Source organism: Chionomys nivalis, chromosome 10 (genome assembly GCF_950005125.1).
Source record: "Chionomys nivalis chromosome 10, mChiNiv1.1, whole genome shotgun sequence".
Classification (NCBI taxonomy): domain Eukaryota; kingdom Metazoa; phylum Chordata; class Mammalia; order Rodentia; family Cricetidae; genus Chionomys; species Chionomys nivalis.
This window is the reverse complement of record NC_080095.1, coordinates 19,537,437-19,559,495: the sequence shown is the minus strand read 5'-3', so window position 1 is coordinate 19,559,495 and position 22,059 is coordinate 19,537,437. Positions and strand designations below refer to the sequence as shown.

General features: G+C 42.0%; 1 protein-coding gene across 1 annotated transcript in view; it reads right to left on the bottom strand.

Moving 5' to 3' along the window:
• The window catches only part of Setd3 (SET domain containing 3, actin N3(tau)-histidine methyltransferase), a 73,354-nt gene that overhangs the window by 10,152 nt on the left and 41,143 nt on the right, over positions 1-22,059 (bottom strand). Inside the window, exons 7-8 of the mRNA XM_057782920.1 lie at positions 2,791-2,849; positions 2,023-2,137 (exon numbers count right to left, since the gene is read on the bottom strand). Coding sequence (XP_057638903.1) covers positions 2,023-2,137; positions 2,791-2,849 — 174 coding nt within the window. The remainder of the gene's footprint in view (positions 1-2,022; positions 2,138-2,790; positions 2,850-22,059) is intronic.

Sequence of the window (22,059 nt, the reverse complement as noted above, 5' to 3'; positions counted from 1 at the left end):
AGTGAGAGCAGGACCTCTCCCTGACACTTAGGTGGCTTTTGGTAAACTATTCCCCATACTGGATTACCTGGCCCCGCCTCAATTTAAGGGGAGGAGCCCAGTCCTGCCTAACCTGAAGTGCCATGCTTTGCTCAAGCCCATGGGAGGCCTGCTCCTTTCTGGATGGAGATGGAGGAGGAGTGGATGGGGGAGGGGAATAGATGGGAGAGGGGGAAGGTCAAGACAAGAGGAGGGAGGAGAAACTGGATGGTATATGAAATAAATGAAAAAATGTTATTTAAATAAAAAGATTTAAAAAACAAAACCTTTGCTTGAAAAGTCAAGCCTTGAGTTCAAGCACTTCACTTTAAAAAGAAGCTAACAGTCACACATATGATACACAATTTTACAGTTTGAAAACTCCATTCCTTAAATCCTGCCCCACTCAATGTTCCATGAAACCTTATGACAATAGAAACAAACAACAAAGGTGTCAAGTTAAGTGTGTGGGGCAAGAAGATACATGGGCTTCTTGAACAAACCTGAGGGTCAGCAGAGAACCACAGCAGATCACAAACCACCCAAATTATATTAGAGAAGATATGCCAAGAGCTGCCTGTTAAGTCTTAATTTGAGAGGAACACCAACGCCCAGACTCAGCACGCCTACGAGCATGTTAGGGTGGCACAAACAGTCACAGGACAGGAGAGCAGAGCCCTGAGATGTAGCAGCCTTCCATGTAGCTAGTAAACCAGAGGAGACTGGGAACGCAGAAGAACGGCTTACATTGCTAGAGACTTCTGTGTTGTTTAATTTTTTTTGATTCTTTTAACAATGGAAATGAAAATTAACTTTAATGACTGACTGAGTTTGGAAAACAGTGATCTAGTTCACATAAAGAGGGAAAAAGGAAACACACGGATCAGATATTTAAGGCTACATGAATTTTTTTTTTTAATTTCAAGCCTATCATCAGTTTTAAAATATTTCTAAAGGAGAAAAAAGGACAAAGAATGTAAAATTACATTCATTAATGAAAATGTAAAGCATGCTACTATTTCTTAGTCCTACTAATTAAATTAAGCATATCTAAATTAAGACAAAAATGTAATTATAAAAGTATAATTCTTCTTCCTTGTACAATTTAATATTGTTAAGATCTGAAAGACTACCAAAATTAGCAGGATAGTCTGCTTTGAGTGCTTGGCACACAGCGCATGTGCTCTGGCCGCTGTATAGATACAAAATAATCATTTTCAGCATTTCTTTAATCTATTTATAATATGACTAATAATAACAAAGCAAGCTGGCACTGAGAAGCAGGAATCAAACCCAACTAACCCTGCAGACTAGCAGTGCTGAGGAATTTACAATGATCTGGTTTTTCTTATACCCCTACCTGTGAGGACCAGGAAGTCCTCAGCACAGAGAAAGCTTCAGCTCCACACTGCCTGGAACCCAAGAATGTGGAGGAACAGGACCTGCCTTCCTCCTTTACAGAATCAGTCACATGAAGATGCTTCCTGTCTTCACTCTCCCAGCCCTGTGCTTGTGCCCAGAACCTAGCACACAAGCCTCCCACACACACATGGGCTCCTGAGCAAAGCAGGTGATCAAAGCAGGCGAGGAACAGAATGGGACAAGGGGTGAAAAAGAGTCAGCAGAGGGGGAAAGGGCTGTAAGAGAGAAAGCCAAAAAGATGGAAAGTTTTCTTCAATAAACCCATACTTGTAAGAAAAAAAGAAAAGTGGTTTGTTCAGTCTGTGATCCAGTAAGACAAGAAAATGAATGTGAGAGCTACGGTTGTGATTTCTGAACACACAAGGGCAGTCGCTGCAGTTTCTCAAAGTGGCCTAAGACTGGCATTCTTGGTTTTCAGTATGAAGAAGACACACAGCTTCTACTACAGGGAGACTGGAAACAGCAGGGTTTGCTTCTGCTTGTCCTCCTGGTGGGAGCTGGCAAGGGGAAACAGAAGCCAAGTAGAACATCCACCCAGAAGCTCAGCAGCCTCCAGACTCAACCCCCGGAGAAAATCTTTACCAGGCCATTGGTATGATTGCACATGTCCCATAAAGGAATCAGGGCCAAGGTCACCCGGGAGCCATCCTCTGTGGGAATTTGGTTTTGTCGTGTCATGACTGAAGAGACTGCCCACCTGTGACAAAAAGAAAATAAGAGGATTAGGAGTGAACTATCTAAAGCCACCTGCATGAGAATGCACACAACCAAACAGCTGGGGTCACTGAAGGGCTCCCAGTTTTCGGGTGTTTTCATGCCATTTAGAACTAAATCCAGGATTGAGGGAAAGGAGGGGCAGAAAACGAAGGCAATGTAAGGAAGAATGCTAAGAGGAGGCAGGAGCAGCAGGGGCCTCAGCTCCCTTCTTACCCAAATGCTGACCCCACCCTGTTCTAAGCCCCCACCGACAAGTGGTTGCTGTCTCTCCTTTTCTTAAGGTGTGTATGAGATGTAGGACATGACACTTTTATTACACTGTGTAGTGCATTAACTTTTTGTTCAAAACAAATCCCCACTTCACACTAATATGATCTGGTCAAAAGAGAAAAAGCTTCTTTAGCAATACTTAACACTAATGTTAAGCTCAAGTCACTAGCATTACAGGTTCACAGCAGTTTCTAAGTGGCTGTCAAAATGCCAGTGCTTATCAAAGCCGCTCACAGTGGCTTCTGGGACCTCCCAATTTCAGCACCATAAGTGGTCACAGCAGGTCATTTGCTCATGAGCTTCCCTCACCAGATCCTGCAGTTCCTCAGAAACCACCCTCAACACAGTGCCCCTTACACCAACCTGTAGTCCTCGTAAGTGAAAGAATCCTTCAAGGGCAGTTTGTTGGCATGAGGATGGGTCTGGGAATGAGTGGTTTTAGGAAGCAGAGGTGAAAAGAAAAAAATGGAAAACAGAAATCAGTCAGCAGAATTTCATTATTTAGTTGCTAACAGAACTAACAAGAGCCAAATGAAGCAGGAGGCGTCCAGCCGCGAGACTGAGGGATCAGCATGCTATTGTGCCCTCATACATCACTGTCAACTTAATTTGTTGTGCCCAGTGGCCGCCATAAATCTGCTCCTTCATAGTTCGATCCCGGAACCCACAGACACCACACAAAACAGTTTAAGGTGGACTGCCTTCACAAAGCAGGCACACCCACTGTTTTGAGCACCAGCTCTGAAGGAAACACCAAAGCCTGCTAAGCCAGAGGGCTTGCCTATCTTGGGGGTCTCATGCTATTACTGGATTTTAATCTCTTTATATTACAAAAGGCAACACCTATAGGTCCTATAGTGTGGGGGGAATTTTTTCACACTCTCTAACTTATATCACTTGATGACAATCGATTTATGTGCAAATGAATTATTTACACGGTAAATGTGGATCAAACACAGGAAATCAAGCAGAGTCTCGTGAGAATGAAGTGAATCTTACAAGTAATATAAAGATAAAACAGACCAGCATTATTTTAAATTATTTCTTTTGTCTAGACAAAAGAACATTTAATAAAATACCCAAAACTTCATGCACAATAGAAAATCTTATAATTTCACATTCCCTAGTCACAAGTCTCTTCTCTTTCGACCTTTGAGCACTTAAAACTTTGTCTCAATTAAGAAATTAAAAGCTGTAACAGTGTGATTTTAATCTTTACTTTCAATTACAGTCTGATAGACAGATTGCAGCAAGTGATCAGATGAACAAATGGTCGCTTCTGACTTGAGACAAGATTCTGCCAGAGCTGATCCTGCGCCTGTTAATGTGGCTCCGTGCAGCACACAGCTTTAACTCCAGGTACTGGCACCACAAGTGCACTGTAATTCATCATCGCTCCCTGTAATGTGCTTGCTGGCACTGTGTGCAGGGCAGTAGGGGATGAGGTACAAGTGGCTCAAACCGTAAATCAATTAGAAAACAAAAGCTTGTGCTCAGTGCACAATCTTAGGAAAATTATATATTACAAAAGGCGGCCAATTGGGTGTTAGCTCCCAGGTGCCGGCTTTTCTCCTCTTCTTAGCCTCATTTTAACCCTTTGGAAGAAAATTCAAAATGTAAAAATATATTCATATAACCTTTAAGATGCACATTGGGACAGGTGTAAAGTACACACTTGTAAATACCAGCACCTGAGAGGCAAAGTTGAGGGATCAAGAATTTAAGAGCTGCCTATACTGCAGCTAGAATTTAGCATTAAAAAAAGAAGAGATACAATGAATATTCGTACTAACAATGTGAAATGAAATGAGAGACTTTAAGCAATATACACAATAGTACACCACAAGACATTTCCAGTCTGACTCAGAAAATGCCATGCCTGGGAAGGTCTGTTCCAGAGCCTGCAGACTGACAAGTAACTATATGATATGCTCTGAGGCCACAAAGTAGATTTTCCTCTTAATTGTTAAATTTAGCAAAGACAGAGCCCAGGTTTACCTTTAAATAACAAATCAGCATGAGACCCTCTCTCCTCCCAAAACTAACCTGATAAGAATTAAAAGGAAAAACTTCAAAATAGTAAAGAAAATGGATCCTATTGATAAATTTTCCTTTCTAATAAAATTAAAACTCACAGTATCATATTATTGAGAACTTTGCACACCCAAGATGTCTCTTTTCCAAGTATAAAAGATGAGAAAATGTTATTTTTTAAAAAATATTTTAATTTACTTCAACTGTGACATTTACTACAGCCTACTCAAATTTTAATGCCCTCCCCCTCAAAAGTTTGATATTAACTAGGAAAAACAATGACAAGTTTCAGTTTTCAAAAGAACTTAAAGACTCTACCAACAGTTGAGGATCTTCAGACAGCCTTGGATTCTTTGGGAGCATGGGTGACCACTGCAGGCTAAGAGCTGGTAGTTCACACCAACGTGCTCCTTCCAACAGTTTACATACTTCCTACATTACCTGACAGTCCTGATAAAAATCATCACAAGCAAAACTTCAATAAGAAAAAAACATTTTCAGATAGAGGTTGACTATTCTTTTTCTCTATGGTTATATAGTAATTTCAGAAGCCATTAGAAAATTGTTCTCAAAAAACAGGGTGTGTCTAGTACACAAAATTCTAGTATAAAAGCCAGTCTGCACTGACACATGAACTTAACAGTTAGACTGAAGCAAAATGGGACACTGAGGTGGCCAGTGGCTTCCTCCTCGGCAGGCTCTCACTACTGTGACACTAGCGCCATCTATTGGCGACATGGAAGAATACATGCAATCCCTACCGGCAACACTACAGCAACGGGGCTTTCAGCTTCACTTGAGTAAGATCATGCTTCTAAAATACCAAAACCAAAATCCACACCTTTCATCTAGTCATGTTTACATAGTACTTTTCAAGGACTTGGAGGTATTCAATATCAAAAATAATTAAACTATACTTTTTAATTTAATGTTAGAAATAAAAGGCTTCCCTTATTTTGAAAAAATGAAAAAAGACAAATGTTGATTACAATTTTCATTTAATACTTAGACAGAGAATTTTTTTAATCAATCACTTTCACTGTTGCCTAAAATTAATTTGAAGTGAACTGAAAGCTTCTGAAATGTCCTCACATGAAGATATTCAAACTCCTAGTACATGGCAAGAACACTCTGCTCCCTTCTGGGAGTAAACCACTACGAGCCCATCCAACAGGAACCTCATTCTTGGTGGCCAGCTGATTTTAGTAGCTACAGTTTCCTAGACAAAGATCCATGTGGAATGGGGTCCAGAATATCCCCAAGTAATACATGAGGACTAGGCCTCCAAGGCAGAGGCCCCACAGGAGCCAGCCAGGAGCCCCGATGATTCACTCGCTCACTGCTCTACCGGAAACCCTAGGGAACCGATGCTGAAACGAGACACAGGTTTTCTTAAGAATCCTCTGTAGCAAATGGTTTTTAGTTCTTGAGCAAAATAAATACTTGAGGCTGAGGAAATAAACAACTGACACCGTTCTTATCAGACAGGGAGATGCCAGGCTTACTCTCTAAAGCCAGGGCTGTTGATACACACCTGTCATCCCAGTTACTTGGGAAGTGGAGGCCAACCTGGGCTATATGGGTGGAACTCTGCCTCAAAAATAAGTGAAAGCAAAAAGGATTCTAGAATCTGTATACAGAGTCAGGCAGGTGACCCTCTAAAGCACTCTCTCACTCCCTTTTCCATCCAAAGGAAGCATTCTCCTTGAGAAACAGCAATACTGTGCCTAGTAAAAATAATCACTACGTTTGGGAAAGATTAATATCTAAAATTGTTTGTTTGGCTTCAATAAAAAGAAGCAATATTGCTAAATATGTAAGTATGACATTTTGAAGAATTTACCATATTGCATGGGTCTGGTAGTGATGCTTAAGGAAATTAAAAACCACTACAGTCAGCATAGTTGATCCTTATTAAAGTTCTGTCGTGAACTATCACTCACATAAAACAAAAATAAACCATGAAGAAATTTAAATAAAATCTATGGATTATAAGTGTTTGAAGATGGAAAAATGAATGATATTCTGGCTTTTAAAATTGATTTAGCATGCAGCTTCTCTTTATAGTCCCTTGATAAAAATGAAATCTCCCTAACAAATACTTAATAAAACCTGTCAATATCTCTGAAAAGAAAAATGACACAAATGCATTAAGTATTAAATACCCTTGGAAAAAGTCACATATTCCATGAATTTTTGATGTACTATCTTGACATTAATGTAAAACCTTGATATTTATAATTGACAGATATTTAATAAAGTATAAAAGAAGATGGTTGCTATGCAGCATGCAAATTCCTCAGGCTGATCAGAGAGGAGAGATATAGGGTGCACTTACATTAAATAAACAGTTACTGTGCGTCACACAAATCAGCTGCAGTCTTATTTTAAGCTCTTACAACAAACCTCTGTGAAGAACCAAAACAAGCATACTCCATTATTATGTGGATCCCTAATCCAGAAACATTTAGTATGCGAAGCAGCTTTGAAACATTAATAGTTGTGCACAGGAACAATATGCATTTGAATTAAGGGTGTTTTGTGTTTAGCACTGGGAAATAAGAAATTGTAAACATTTTTAAATGCACTTGTATGAATATGGCTAAGTATTTTCTAAAACAATTCTCAAATGAAACAAATTTAACCTAAAGAAAGGCTGAAAAACACTGAGGAGAAAAGAAAGATCCCAGCATTAAAGGGACTAGAGCATGAATGTTCCCCAAACCCACCAAACCTTCGCTGGAGTCTCTCGTATGTCTGAACTGCTGTTTCAGGAGGCCACCCTGAATACAGTCATTCAGAGAGACATTCAATATGCTAAAAGGGAAGTTGGTCAGTCTATAAAAATGACTCCTAAATACCATATTTTAAAGAATTTACAACTGTTGCAATGCATAATCAGTCCTAAAATACACATGGCAGTCCAGCAAATGCTGTTCTAAACAGCTACGAGAATGCATTTTGTAAGTTATACCTGTTTGTTCAGATGAAAAGCCATAGTACTATGTCATCAAATTGATATGATTAAAATACATATATTTTGCATGACTTAAACATATATTAAAAAGGACAGTTGGATTCATCTGCCAAAGACAAAGATGGTACCATTTCTCTTATAGCTACAAGGATGAAACTAGACATAGAACTTTACATCTGATCTTGAGGTGGACACAGTCATGTATGCTTCACAACTGGATGCTTTGTGGGCTTTTGATAGAACATCATCTGATGTAACACTGATAAGTACCTCAGCAAATCAAGCAAGAAAAGAGAGAAGAAACAGATAGCCCCTGTGGGCCAGGTCCTGAAGGCCTGGATGGAGCCCTTTTCTTTTCAAGAAATATCAAAGAAGAGCAATTTCCCTGGAAGGAGGCAGAATAAAGGAGAGATGCAAGATGGGAATAAAAGGGAGGCTAGGGCTGGAGAGATGGCTCAGGGGTCAAGAGCACTGGCTGCTTTTCCAGAGATCCTGAGTTCAATTCCCAGCACCCATGTGGTGGCTCACAACTATCTATAATGAGCTCTGGTGTCCTCTTCTGGCCTTCAGGCATCCATGAAGACAGAATACTGTATACATAATAAATCTTTTTAAAATTTTTTTAAAAAAGGGAGGCCAGACACTGGACATGACATTAAGTCACCAAGGCAAGCTGGAAACAGCACACATAGAGGATAGCACGTTTCTAGGAGTCAATGGACCTTCTTCTTGTACTTTATTTTCTAAGTGGATACAGCACAGTTTAACAAAGGGACAAATTATAAAATTATCTATTGAATCTACAACTTAGTTTTGATGGCCATAAATCAGAATCAAAGCATGGTTCATATATTCAGCTCTTGAAGGAAAAATCAATTTTTAAGACCTTTATTTTTAAACACAGATTACATTCAACTCTTTGGGGAATTTTTTCATCATAAAGTTCTTCAAACTCACTCAATATAATCAAATAAAAATTTAACTACATCGATACACATCTAATCAAAACCTCCTGTTTTTCACTTCTATATATTTTTTTCTAGCAAATATATATCATCTTAAAATGAAATTAGAATAACACTATTGCTCACTACATTTAAAAATACTTTTTAGATAACTGAATCTATAATCTACAGGAAATTTAAATTTAATTGCAGTTGGCTAAAACATTATAAAAACTACATCTCTGCAGTATATAATAGTTAACATGCATATATACCAAAGGACAATCAACCTACACCAAACCGGACCAAAATAAACCACATATGGACTGTCAGTCACTTTTTAACTCAAATATTTACTGACTGTGAAAGAAAAAACTTGAAGGTAAGTTAACAGTAGACAATTATTAATGGGGAGGGGATCTTAAAAAAGAAAGAAATTGATCCATCAACAAATTTTGAGTGCCTCTGACGGCAGAGGAAGACACAAAATTAACATCCTCAGAGAGTTAGTACCTAGCAAAGCCAGAGGAAAGTCAAATAAGACAACCTAAGTATGAGAGGTCACAGTGCATTCCCACTGCAGGGCCACCTTCACAACCTCCCAGGTTCCCAGAGCCCTGTCACGCTAAGGTATTTCCTTTCCCTACTGGTAAGCTAGTGAGGCAGAAATACGCCTCTAGCCACCAGCAGCGTGTCCCCAGGGCCTTCACAGAGCCTCAAAGACATCATTCCTCCAAGGAAAGCCTTCTGCCAAGAGAAGACAGCTGTGACATGGCACCTGAGAAATGTCAACCTGCACAGGCCTGGACAGTAGGCAAGAACATGCTAAGTAACAACTTTCCAAAACAACACTGCTTCAAGGACCTAGAGCCTACTTTTGACACACAGAGACACACATACATATACACACAAACACACACAGAGAGGAGACACACAAATACACACAGAAATACACATACACACACAGCAGAGCCTAGTTGAATGGACTGAAGCTTCTGGAAACACCCCTTTCCCTCCCTCCTCCTTTCTTCCTTTCATTTCTCAGTAGAGTCTGTTCCTGAGCAGCAGAGAACCTTGTCAATCTTTTTCAAATGTCTCTAAACACATCTTTATCTTAAGAATCCTACAAGGGGCAAGACAAGACAAGCTCTCACTCCACCACCCTGTGTACACATAACTGCTCACTCCAATCATGCCGTGCTCACCCTGGAAAGATTAGCTGAGGAAACTGCTGTGCCATCTCAGAGCCTCCATTCATACATCTAAAATCTGCCTTTTTAAGTTTACTTTTACACCCTAGTCTCAGACACTTCTGCTGACTGACAAGAGGACTTAAGTACAATCAAGCACTATTCCCTTACCCATCAAGGGATCAGTGTTTACTCAGAAGCAATTCCCCACTCTCAACATAAACAACAACAACAAACACACACACACAAAAGAAGAAATTGGCAGAATAGCAAAGTAATTGTTTTTTGTTGTTGTTTTTGGTTTCTTGGGACAGGGTTTCTCTGTGTAGCCCTGGCCATCCTGGAACTAGCTGTGTAGACCAGGCTGGTCTCAAACTCACAGAAACCTACCTGCCTCTGCCTCACGAGTGCTGGGATTAAAGGCATGCATCACCAACACCCAGCCAAAGCAATTGTTTTATATAAAGATATTTTCATCAAAAAGCAATTTAGCAGTATATGGTAGCACATTTCTTTAATCCCAGCACTCAGGAGGGAGAGACAGGTGGATCTCTGCAAGTTCAAAGCTAGCCTGGTTCATAGAGTAAGTTCCAGACAAGCCAGGGCTACTAAATAAGATCCTGCCTCAAACAAAAAAACAAAACAAAACAACAACAACAAAAACACATACTAGAAATATTTCAGCTTTCCAACTATTTTCATTGTCTATGCTGGTGGAACAGCATATGACCAGGGTCAGGAGTGTGCACTTTGAGCCACTTCCTTTACAGGGTGGCTGACGTCCAGAGTGCACCTCTAATTCTTGCTCTAGAAAAGAAACGGCCTAACCAGATACAGGAAAGCACCCTGCCTCCAGAGGAACAGGAGTATGAACAATGACTGCCAGCTCTGTATTCTGTGCAGGTGATAACAAGACCTTAACCTGTGTATATCTAATCACCAAAATTCTTCCAAAAGTTATCAAGATCAGCCTCATTCTACAGTTGAGGAAACTGAGGAACAGAGAACTCAATAGAATGGCCCAGGCTAATAATGATGAAGCTGGAATAACAACCCAGATGTCCCTATTTGGGAGTTTAAGGAAAAGGCTAGCTGTCCTACTCCTGTTAGTGAAGTGCTGGAGTTCTCTGACAGTAAATGTACACTTGCTTCACCACCATGAGCTACAAAATGATGTGCATGGCCAAGTGTTCAGCAGTAATGACAAGACTAACAGTATGACTACTCAAACTGGAAGGAAAGGCACACATGCAATACACTTCAGACCTGGAGGGTCTCTAGCTATCATGGGGTCTAGTTCCCCTCACAACATATTAACAAAAAAAAACAAAACAAAACAAAACAAAAAAAAACGAAAAAAAAACACCTGGCTCTGGCTACAGCTCAGAAGCATGAAAGAGGCCTTGGCCTTGATGCTTAGCATAGACACAAGCATCCACCACCACCACTACCACCACCACTACCACCACCCTGGCCAGAAAACATAAGCGTAGACCCACTCCTTTTTTTTTTTTTTTTACATTTTTAAAACATAGAGGCCATATACACCATTCATTTTCTGGTACTTTCTTACAGAATTGTGCCACACTGGCATTCCAACCACTTCTAATATTCCATTATCTGAAACTCCTATCAACTTCATGACAGATCTGAACAGCTCCATAGACACCCCAGTTTTATTAATCATTGAACTTATCTACTTTCAAGTTTTACATTGATGGTGTCTTTTGGCTACTTTCAACCCTCCTAGCCATGTGAATAGCAAAATGGACTTTGGACCCTTAAATGTTATTCAGCCTGTAGTGGTTTGAATAATGGCCCCCATAGGCTCATATATTTGAATGTTTGTTTCTCAGATGGTGGAACTGTTTGGGAAGGATTAGGAGATGTGGCCTTGTTAGAGGAGGTGTGTCACTTAAGACAGACTTTGAGGTTTCAAAGGCCCACAACAATTCCCAGTTATCTTTCTCTGCCTCCTACTTGCAGATAAGGATGTAAGTTGTCAGTTACTGTTCCAGCATCATGCTTCCTGCTGACATGCTCCCTGCCATGCTGGGCATGGATCTGAACCCTCTGAAACCATAAGCTCACATAAACCCTTCTATAAGAGCCTTTGGTCATGGTGTCTTCACAGTAGCAAAAAAGTAACTGAGACACAGCCTTTAAGCCTAAAGGAAGTTAAGAAGCTGGAATTAATGGCCTGCCCACACTTGTAAATCCAGTACTTTGGAGGTGATAGTATGAAGATCAGGAGTTCAGGGCCAGACTGGGCTACATGAGGCGTGTTTAAAAAAACAAAACAAACAAACAAACAAATGGAAATCAAGTAAGCCTATGAGTAGTTAATAAGAAATAAACTTTAGCTCCGGTGCACGGCGGCGGGCGGGCGCGCGCACGAGGGCGGAGGTGGCCCGTGCGTGCGTGTGTGTCTGTGTGTGTGCGCGCGTGTGTGTGTGTGTCTGTCCATGGATAGGGGCCACTGAGTCTATAATTTGTGATCCTAAAGAAGCTAAACAAGAGGGTAAACCCAAGGAAAAACATATAGATATCCTCCCAGCTATGGGAAATAGACAAGATTGATGGGCAAAAAATGGGAATCTTGGGGGGTGGGGTGGGATGGGGATGAGGGGAGATGGGGAGAGAAAAGTGTGAAGGAGAGGATGAGGGGAACTGGGGGAATCGGGGTGATTGGGGGTAAAGGAAGGTTGGATGGGGGAGCAGGGAAACTCATACCTTAGTTAAGGGAGCCACCTAAGGGTTGGCAAGAGACTTGAACCTGGAATGGCTACCAGAAGCCCAGGGCAATGTCCCCAGTTAGTTCATTGGGGCACCTGAGGATAGGGAACCTGAAATGAACCTATCCTATAATCATACTGATGAATATCTTGCATATCGCCATAGAACCTTCATCTAGCGATGGATGGAGATAGAGACAGAGACCCACACTGGAGCACCGGACTGAGCTCCCAAGGTTATAATGAGGAGCAGAAGGAGAGAGAACATGAACAAGGAAGTCAGGACCATGAGGGGTGCACCCAACCACTGAGACAGGGGGGCCGATCTATTGGGAGCTCACCAAGGCCAGCTGGACTGCTACTGAAAAAAACATGGGATAAAACCGGACTCTCTTAATGTGGTGGACAATGAGAGCTGACGAGAGGCCAAGGAGAATGGCACAGGAACTTTCATCTGGCGATGGATCGAGAGAGAGACAGAGACCCAATTTGGATCAACCGTCTGAGCTCTTAAGGTCCAAATGAGGAGCAGAAGGAGGGAGAACATGAGCAAGGAAATCAGGACCACGAGGGGTGCACCCACCCACTGTGACAGTGGAACTGATCTATTGGGAGCTCTCCAAGGCCAGCTGGACTGGGACTGAATAAGCATGGGTTGAAACTGGACTCTCTGAACAAGGCGGACAGTGAAGGCTGATGAGAAGCCAAGGACAATGGCACTAGGTTTCGATCCTAATACATGAACTGGCTTTGTGGGAGCGTAGCCTGTTTGGATGCTCACCTTCCTGGACCTAGATAGAAGTGGGAGGACCTTGGTCTTCATGTAGAGCAGGGAATTTGGACTGCTCTTCAGTATCGAGAGGGAGGGGGAGTGGACTAGGGGGTGGGGATAGGGGGAGGGGAGCGGGGGGAGGGGGCAATATGTGGGAGGAGGGGGAGGGAAATGGGAAACGGGGAGCAGTTGGAAATTTTAAGTAAAAAAGAATAAAAAAAAAAAGAAAGAAAAAAAAAAAGAAATAAACTTTAGGGGTACACGGAAGAATCCAAGAACTCACAGATATTATCTACTTTGGTATAATAGTTTAAGCCCTTATAAACAGCTTAGGAGGGCTGCCACACTGAGAAGGTCTTCAGGACATGCACGCCCTCCATCCTCTATGTGAACCCATACATACAAACACATCACCAGCTGGTGGAAAGACCCACTGATAACAAAGCTACAAAGTCAAGGCTCCTGCTGTACCACATCCTGCCTGTGGCTGTTGGGTGAGAGAGAGCTCAGTGCTCGGCCCTCTGAGTGTTAGCCTGGGCTCAGAGAAGTCTGTAGACAACAAAAAGTAAAACACAACTGACCTCATTTCTCATGAAGCTTCAAATTTTGAAGAGGGCAGTTTCAGAGTATCTGTATTTCTTCCCGTGCCTAAAGGGCACAGAAGGTACCAAAGAGAAAATCCCCAACACGATTTCTACAGGCCAGTCAAGGCAGGACAACATGACAAACATTTTCACTCTGAGAGCTACACAGGTCTCTCAACAAGACCACAGAACTTTCCCTTGTGGCGTGAACTGTGCTGTGGAAATCTAAGCTACTGCCTTTGCATCTTCTGCAACATACTGCCCTGAGGTGTGACAAGTGACACACTTTAACAGTGGTGGTGAACGTGCCTCTTAAAATCATAAAGAACTGAACAATCAAGTTAGTTCATTAGCGTCATAACAAAATGTTACCACAGTTGAGACACTCGCCTGAATAACCACACATCATCTCAAATATTCATACCTCTAGGGGTGGTGGCTAAGAGTCTTTTGTTAATTAAGCAAAATGTATTTTATATTTACTCTGTTATTATGGGTTGGATAAACATCTTTCAAAAGTTCGTGTGTTAAACAATTGGCCCCAAGAAGTGACATGAGCTTTCAGGAAGATAAGCCTTATGGAAAATCCTTAAATTACGGGGGATATAACCTCCCATAAAGAAGGATTTGGGAACCCAGCCCTCTTCTTTTGCTTTCTGATCACAAAGTGAGAAGTCTTCTCCAGTCATGCTCCTAACATAGTGTGCTACCTCATTAGGAACCTCACAGGGGCCCCAAACAATAGGGTCCCTGATCTTGGACTGGAACTGTTAAAACTAATGAGCCAAAATAAATCTTTCTCAGTTAATTAACTTAGGTGTTTCATTATGTCGACACAAACCATGACAAAGAGCTAGGGTACAGGGTTTAGCAATAATGCTCGCCAGGTAAGTATGAGAACTTTAAGTTTGACCCCTAGAACCTACATTAAAAAAGCAGGACATGGGCCTGCTTATAATCCCGGGGCTGAGAGACAGAGACAGGTGAATCCCTAGGGGAACACTGGCAGCCAAACTAGACAACATGGTGAGTTTGAGGTCAGTGAAAAACCCTGTTTTTCAAAAAACAAGGTGAATAATTTCTAAGAAGCAATAGTTGTGGCTATCTGCCACGCCCCAACCCCCATGCACATAAACACATATACATTTCAAAGAAGAAAGCCACCTCAACACACACGGGATAGAAATTTCCTCTCTTGGAATAGGGCTGTAGCTCAGTAGTAACACACTTGCCTCGGATGTATATGATGCCCTAGCTTCAATTGCCGGAACTAGAAGAAAAAAAAATCCCTCTCAATTCAGTATGAATACAAAATAGGAAACATCTCTGCCATTGTCTATGAAGAGAGGGAAGGGAGGTAGGCACCAGGATGTATGTCTCTGGTACTCACCCCCTATTTCTTTGTTAACATTAGAATTTCTTGGGGAGGGCTGGAGAGATGGCTCAGAGGTTAAGAGCATTGCCTGCTCTTCCAGAGTTCCTGAGCTCAGTTCCCAGCAACCACATGGTGGCTCACAACCATCTGTAATGAGGTCTGGCGCCCTCTTCTGGCAGTCATGCAGAAAGGATATTGTTGTATACATAATAAATAAATATAAAAAAAAAAAATTCTTGGGGAAAGGGAGGCCTTACCTGAGGAGTGGATGGTGGAGTGGATAAGAGGAGCTTGGAGGGGAGCAGGAAAAGGGGAAGGAGGGGGAACTGGGGCTAATATATAAAATTTAAAAATTTTTAAATAAAAAAAAATTCTTGAGGGAAAAAAGTCATGAAGAAAAATTTTGAAAAATGAGACTTCACCTATAAACTGATCAGGACACAAGTTCCAAAAGGAAAAAAGGAGCAGGGAGTCAAACTACAGGGGGCGCACCAAACCGGGAATATAAAAGGCTGACTGACTACTTCTTTTTCCATAAAAAGTTAACTTTACCTCATATTTTCCTAATCAAATGCTTCACTGGCCAACAGCATTGAAATGGATTTTACTCTTGCTCCCCCTAAGAGGAAATACTACCTCACATTCTAAGAGTAATCCAATCTTGTTGGGAAAGTCAATTTCTTGAAACAATTTTTCCATGAAAGAATAGTTTAATTAGTGTCTGTCTTTTAAGTATGATGTAGGAGATGGATAATTGTCAATTGTTCACTTGGAACAGAATGCTAGGAAGTCAATGTATTGATTTGAGCTATCTTTCAAATAAACATGATATTTGACCATAGTCACAGACAAGTAAAGATTTCAGAACTGAGTTTTAAATAGTGGTCCAGCTGATTCCTAACCCAGAGACCGTAAACTCTGGGAACACTTTGCAGTGCTGCAGGAACAGTATTGCAGTGCAGCAATACTGTTCCACAGTATACTTTTTCTACAGTATAAGAATGAAGAAAGCCAGAGACAGGGACACATGACTATGCCAATATAAGATAGCAGTAGACTCCTACAAGAACATGTGGATCTGCCAATGGTTATACATGCATCAAAGTCTAATGGGAGGTACCTGGATTGCCTGTGGTGTTCCAGGGACACAGAGATACATACCAGCCCATGGGTAGCTCAGGGACCCCGTCACAGTAAGCATGGTCTTACTTTAAAAACTCCCTATTCTTTTTAATTATATGGCTCCAAACAAAGAAATAGGCTGGAAACTATTTCCATGTAGATAATTTCTGCAATACCACACTGCACCAGGTTTGTGGGGCTAATGAGTCTGCTACAAAATGAAAGATCAGCAGACTGCCTTCCCAGGATAACCAGCAAGTGTTGTGAACACCTTGGTGTTTAGCTCTGTTGGGGAGGAGCCATGGGAGCTGGTGCACTCAAGGATAAAAAGAATGCACATGGAAGGAGCTCCTGTCCAGCCCAGCAAATCCTGGTGATTGAAGTGCTCCCCTACCCACATCAATCACCCTCAGTACATGGGGGGGGGGGGGTGGTGGTGCCAAAAGTATCTAGGCCTGCTGCCCTCGGAGGAAGATTCATAGCCAAGAGTGAAAGCTCAGTAAGTGTGAGCTGCTCCATTCTTCAATCACTGCCACACTTGCTCTGTGCATGTCAGTGAATCATCATCAACCCAGAACAGGCTGTGTGGTGGGACTGTGCCTGCACCTGGGATGGACCTACGCTCAGTGGCATAAAGCAATCCAGCACAATTGGAGTTTAGTCTCAGCCTCAAACTACTCAGGCTGTTGAAGATGGTGCAGAAGAGAATCTCTTCCTAAACACTTAATGAATCTACTGCAAAAAGAAAAAAATCTGTTTCCCCATCTGCACTTCCAGACACATATAATAAAGTGACATTTTCCAACATAGGTTTTTAGATCATTGGCTGTGTCATTTAGACTCTACTCGGCAAAATGACCATTATTCTTTCTATTCACCTTTTAACCCCTGAAAAAGTTGCACAGTCTGGAAGTCATCTTAAGCCATTTATCATTTATCCCTCAAAAAACTTGATGTGGGAAACAGTCTTCCTGCCCATTTTCACACTTTCCAGATTGGAATAATTCCCCCCTCCCACTGATTCATTTAGCCAAATCCTACAACAAAGTTTAAGATTTGTCTTCCTTTAAACTTTCATGTGACCTCCTGTGACCTCTGAATTCTTAGCACATGCAGCCTGCAGAACACTACTGGTCTCTGACTTCACGCCATAGTGAACTTCTATTTGGTTGCTGTGTGGCATTCATTCAATCATTCCTTCACCTGGGAAATATTCGTGGAGTCTATCCAGAATAAGAGAGAAAATAAGGGCACAAGACAGATCTGGTTTCCTGCCCTCGCTAAGCTTCCTGTCTGTAGAAGGCAGACGCTGATCAAGACACGCATAGGGTGAGAGCTTCGAAGGGGAACAGAGCAGGACGGGTGGGCTATCAGGGAAGGCTGAAGCCTAAAGGCCAAGGAAGGGTGGGGGAAGGACCTGAGATCTGCTGCTAGACTGTAAACAATTCAGGTGTTGGTACTACAGTCCTAACCCCTTGGTCATAGCTGCCACTGTCTGGCCTCCCCAGAAGTCATAACACATTTTGAACGAAAGTAAATGTCTACTCATCTTGTCGTGCACACAGCCAATGTATGGATTCCTTTTCAATATTTTAAAGACATTATCTCTGGGACCAAAAAAAGAAAGAAAAGGACATCCTCAAAGGTTTGGGGCAATTTCAGTGAACACCAGGAGACTAGGGCAGGACAGGAGAGAGCCCCAGAACACTTGAAGTTCAAGAACACCCTGACCTCCTGTGCCTGCTCAGAGCCCTGTTCATCAAGATGGGCAGAGGCTTTACTTACCTGTTTCTGCACTCGGACTCCTCTCTTCAACACAGGATACTATTTGCCTCCAAAAATGACTTCCATAGGAAGAGCAGGCAGAAGCTGTGATAGTGATGTCAGCTAGACTAGGCCCACGTGGTTCTGAGGGAACCTGGTGGCGGCAGGGATGTCTGGAGTGTTTCTTGTCAGGCCCTTATTACAATCTGCATCAGCAAACCCCTGGGTACAGACCAGATAGCTTCTCTATTTGTTTCAGTGGAAATTTTTAGTAAAGACATTTACTAGTCATGAGAATAACCATATCTTTCAAGCTGCTATCTGCCTAAAGTATATGTCCATATAAAAAAAAAAGGCAGAACTTATGCCACTGGGTGTGGTGTACACCCATATAACAGCACGGGAGGAGGAAGGAAGATCTCTTGATTTTTTTTTTGGTCATTCCTGGCTATATATCAAATTTAGGTAGCCTGGGTTACATGAGACAATGTCCTTTGTTTTTCCTTTTCTTTTTTTAAAGCAAGCACTAATGAAACAAATGTAATATTTTCTGTGAAATTCTCATAAGCAAATAGGTGTGAGGACTGTAGAATGAACTACATCAGCAACAAAAAAAAAAGGAGGAAAAAGAACAGGTATAAAATCTTTAAAAAGGTTTTTATCAACCTCAGAAAAATAATCAAGTTAAAGTAACTAAATATTGCTGCAGTCAGGCCACAATAGTGGCACACAACTTTACCCGAGATATTCCATGTCCTCTCTATTCTACCAAAACCCTCTGAAGCAGAAGCTTATTTCATCAACTCAACAAAGTGGTGCTGTCTGCACCAGTCTTCATAGGAGATGGAATAGGAGAAGAGGCCTTCTGCCCTCCCCAGTATTTGACACCAAGGTTGGAGGCCAAATGCTGAAAATATCAACACTAAGATACTAGGCACATGCTGGAATTACTAAGCAGAGGCCACAGGCACTGTGAGCAGAAGCTGATCTTGTAGGTGGCAGGGGGTGGGGCTCTGGAGAAGGACAAGCTCTGACATCTAGAACAGAGAGCATAAGGCAGCAAGAGTAGAAGTGTCTGCTCAAGGATTGTATGGAGGAGAGTGGAAGGTAAAAGAGGCAAAGCTGGTGGCATCCAAACACATAAAGTCCCAGAGTGGAGACATAGCCCAGGGAAGGAGCTCTGGGGAGAACTCTTATCTGTGGAGCCCTGAGCAGCTCCAACTGTCTGATCTTAGTTTCTCCATATATAAAAAAAGACAACGCCAACCACCCACTTGCTCTGATATCTGAGAGAAATCAAAGAATTTTATCTTTCCAGGAAAAAACAAAAAGGATTTAGTAAAAACACTGGTAAGTAAAATGGAAATGAAGAAGTTCTCCTCTGAGGAAGGCAATATACTAAAGGATGAATCTAACAGACAAAACGAGAGGAGAAAGACTGCATTAATTAGTTTTCTATTGCTGTGACAAAAATAAAACACCAAGACTAAGGCAACTTAGAGAAGAGAGGGAGTTATTTGGCTTATGGTTCCAGAAAGGTCAAAGTTTTCATGGCAGGGAAGCAGCAGGTCTGGTGGCTGGAGCAGCAAGCTGACAGCTTACATCTGTTTTTTGTTTTTTTTTTTTTTGTTTTTGTTTTTTTAAGAGGGGGGATAGAGCCAGAGTTTCTTTGTCTAACAGTTCTGGCTGTTCTGGAATTCACTCTGGAGACCAGGCCAGCCTTGAACTCACAGAGATCCACCTGCCTCTGCCTCCTAAGTGCTGGGATTGAAGGTGTGCGCCACCATGCTCAACTGAGAGCTTTCACCTTAAACCACAAAAAGGAAGTAGAGAGTGAACTGGAAATGGTACAAGGCATGAAAACAACTGGCACCCAAGTATTCAAATGCTTGAAACTTTGGGGACTATCTCAGTCAAAAAACTACAGAGGTTTGAAAGTGTTTAAAAAAAAAAATGCCTAACCAGGCCCAGTGGCACAGAGGCATAGACATATAGTCCCAGCTTCCAAGGAGGCTGATGCAGAAAAGATCTAAGTTCAAAGCCTTCTTAGGTTACAGATTGATTTCAAAGCCAGGCTGGACAACTTAGTAAGATTTTATCTTAAAAAGAAAGGGGAAAGGGTGTGGGCATAACTCAATGATGGAGCGCAAGACCTAAAGTGTGCAAGACCTTGTATTCAAACCCAATACCAATGGTGTAGGATTTCCTTCTGTATGCTGTGAATACCACTGGTGAATAAAGAAACTGCTTTGCCTGTTAATAGGGCAGAACTTAGGTAGGCGAGGAAAACTAAACTGAATGCTGGGAGAAAGGAGGCAGAGTCAGAGAGAAGCCATGTAGCCCCACCAGAGACAGACGCCAGAACTTTACCTGGTAAGCCACAGCCTTGTGGAGATACACAGACTAATAGAAATGGGTTAAATTAAGATGTCAAAGTTAGCCAATAAAAAGCTAGAGCTAATGGGCCAAGCAGTGATTTAAATAATATAGTTTCTGTGTGATTATTTTGGGTCTGAGCTGCCAAGGAGCTGGAACGACCAAGCAGCTCTCCTTACAACATACGACCAACACCAAAAAATAAGGGCCAAATATGGCAAAGAACTGAGAGCGGCCTCCAGCCAACAAGAAGCCAAGGCCCTAAGGAGGTATACTCTACAACCAGTTGTAGAAATGAGCTTAGCAGTTGAATCTTCAGACAGAACTACACATGACTACGCCCCTGTGAGAGCCATGGAAGCAGGCACCCAGTCAGACCAGACCTGCACTCCTGCCTAGAGAATACAAGATAATGTTGACTTAAGCCCTTAGAAAACATAAGATAATAAATGTGTTGTTTGAAGCCTCTAGAAAACAAATTTTTAAAAATTGTTAACTTCCAAGTACACATATCAAAGCAAATTCACACAAGCACATCACACGTTCTCAGTAAAGATGGTCTAGGATTTGCCACAGTAAAGTGAAATCTCAGGGCTGCCCAACAACCACACAATTTTTCTCACTCCTTGTGTGTCTGCTGAAGGCTGGTGATGCCTTGGCTCCCTCATTCCAACAAGGTACTTGGTAGTCTTTCTGCTTCTAAGAAATAAGACTGAACATGTTCAAAGAAAGAAAGAAGGAAGGAGGGAGGGAGGGAGGGAGGGAGGGAGGGAGGGAGGGAGGGAGGGAGGGAGGGAGAGAGAGAGAAAGAGAAAGAAAGAAAGAAAGAAAGAAAGAAAGAAAGAAAGAAAGAAAGAAAGAAAGAAAGAAAGAAAGAAAGAGGAGGAGAAGGAGGAGGAGTGAAGGAAGAAGATATAAAGACAAGGGCATGTTCTACTACCAGCAGCACGGTACAAAGAGAAAGGTGATGACTGGTAGGGTGAGGTACCAGTGAAGGCAGAGACCCTGCTTCTCTTCAACTAGAGGCAAGAGTTCAATCAGGGAAGCTGGAGGAGAATTTGGTCTATTAGAATTGCTGTTAGTATAGGGACAGCTTCTTGCCCCTTCTGTCCCAATTTATGCTCCACTTTGACTCACCTCAGAACAAATACTCTATTTTAGTTCCAAATATATGACTCTTTGGCATAGGCAAGTCTTTTCAAACACATGCTATGTACTCTAGCAGTTACAATGTATCACACTGATATGTCTCTGCTGGATCTTAACCAGAACCAAATCCAATATAGGAACCCATCTGAATGGCTTCCATCTCCAAAGCTGTATGAAAATCAAGTAATCTGAAGACCCCATAAGGCCTACCATGTATACTAACAGTTTATTTTGATCTTATCAACATCATACACCTGCTTTCACTCCGTGAGACAGACGAAAGCTGTGAAACAGCATGAAGTCCGAGAGCAGTTCCAACGGCTGCAGCAGCTTTCCAGGTCTGTGGCCCAGGACACTGACCTTTGGGTCAGCCTTTCTGTGTACTCACCTCTGATGCAGGAAGGGAACCCAAGCCACCTATACTTGATTGTATAGTCTCCAGGGGGCGTGCTAGTTGCACCATGGAGAATGTTAAGACTATGGCTGCCTTGCTGACTCCTTCCACTATAGTCCATGAGCACATTCTGCACCAAGGCTAAAGGAATGAACCCCATGCTAAGGTTCTGTGATCTGCTCTCTTGAGATTCTGGCTCACCAAAACTCTACTTTA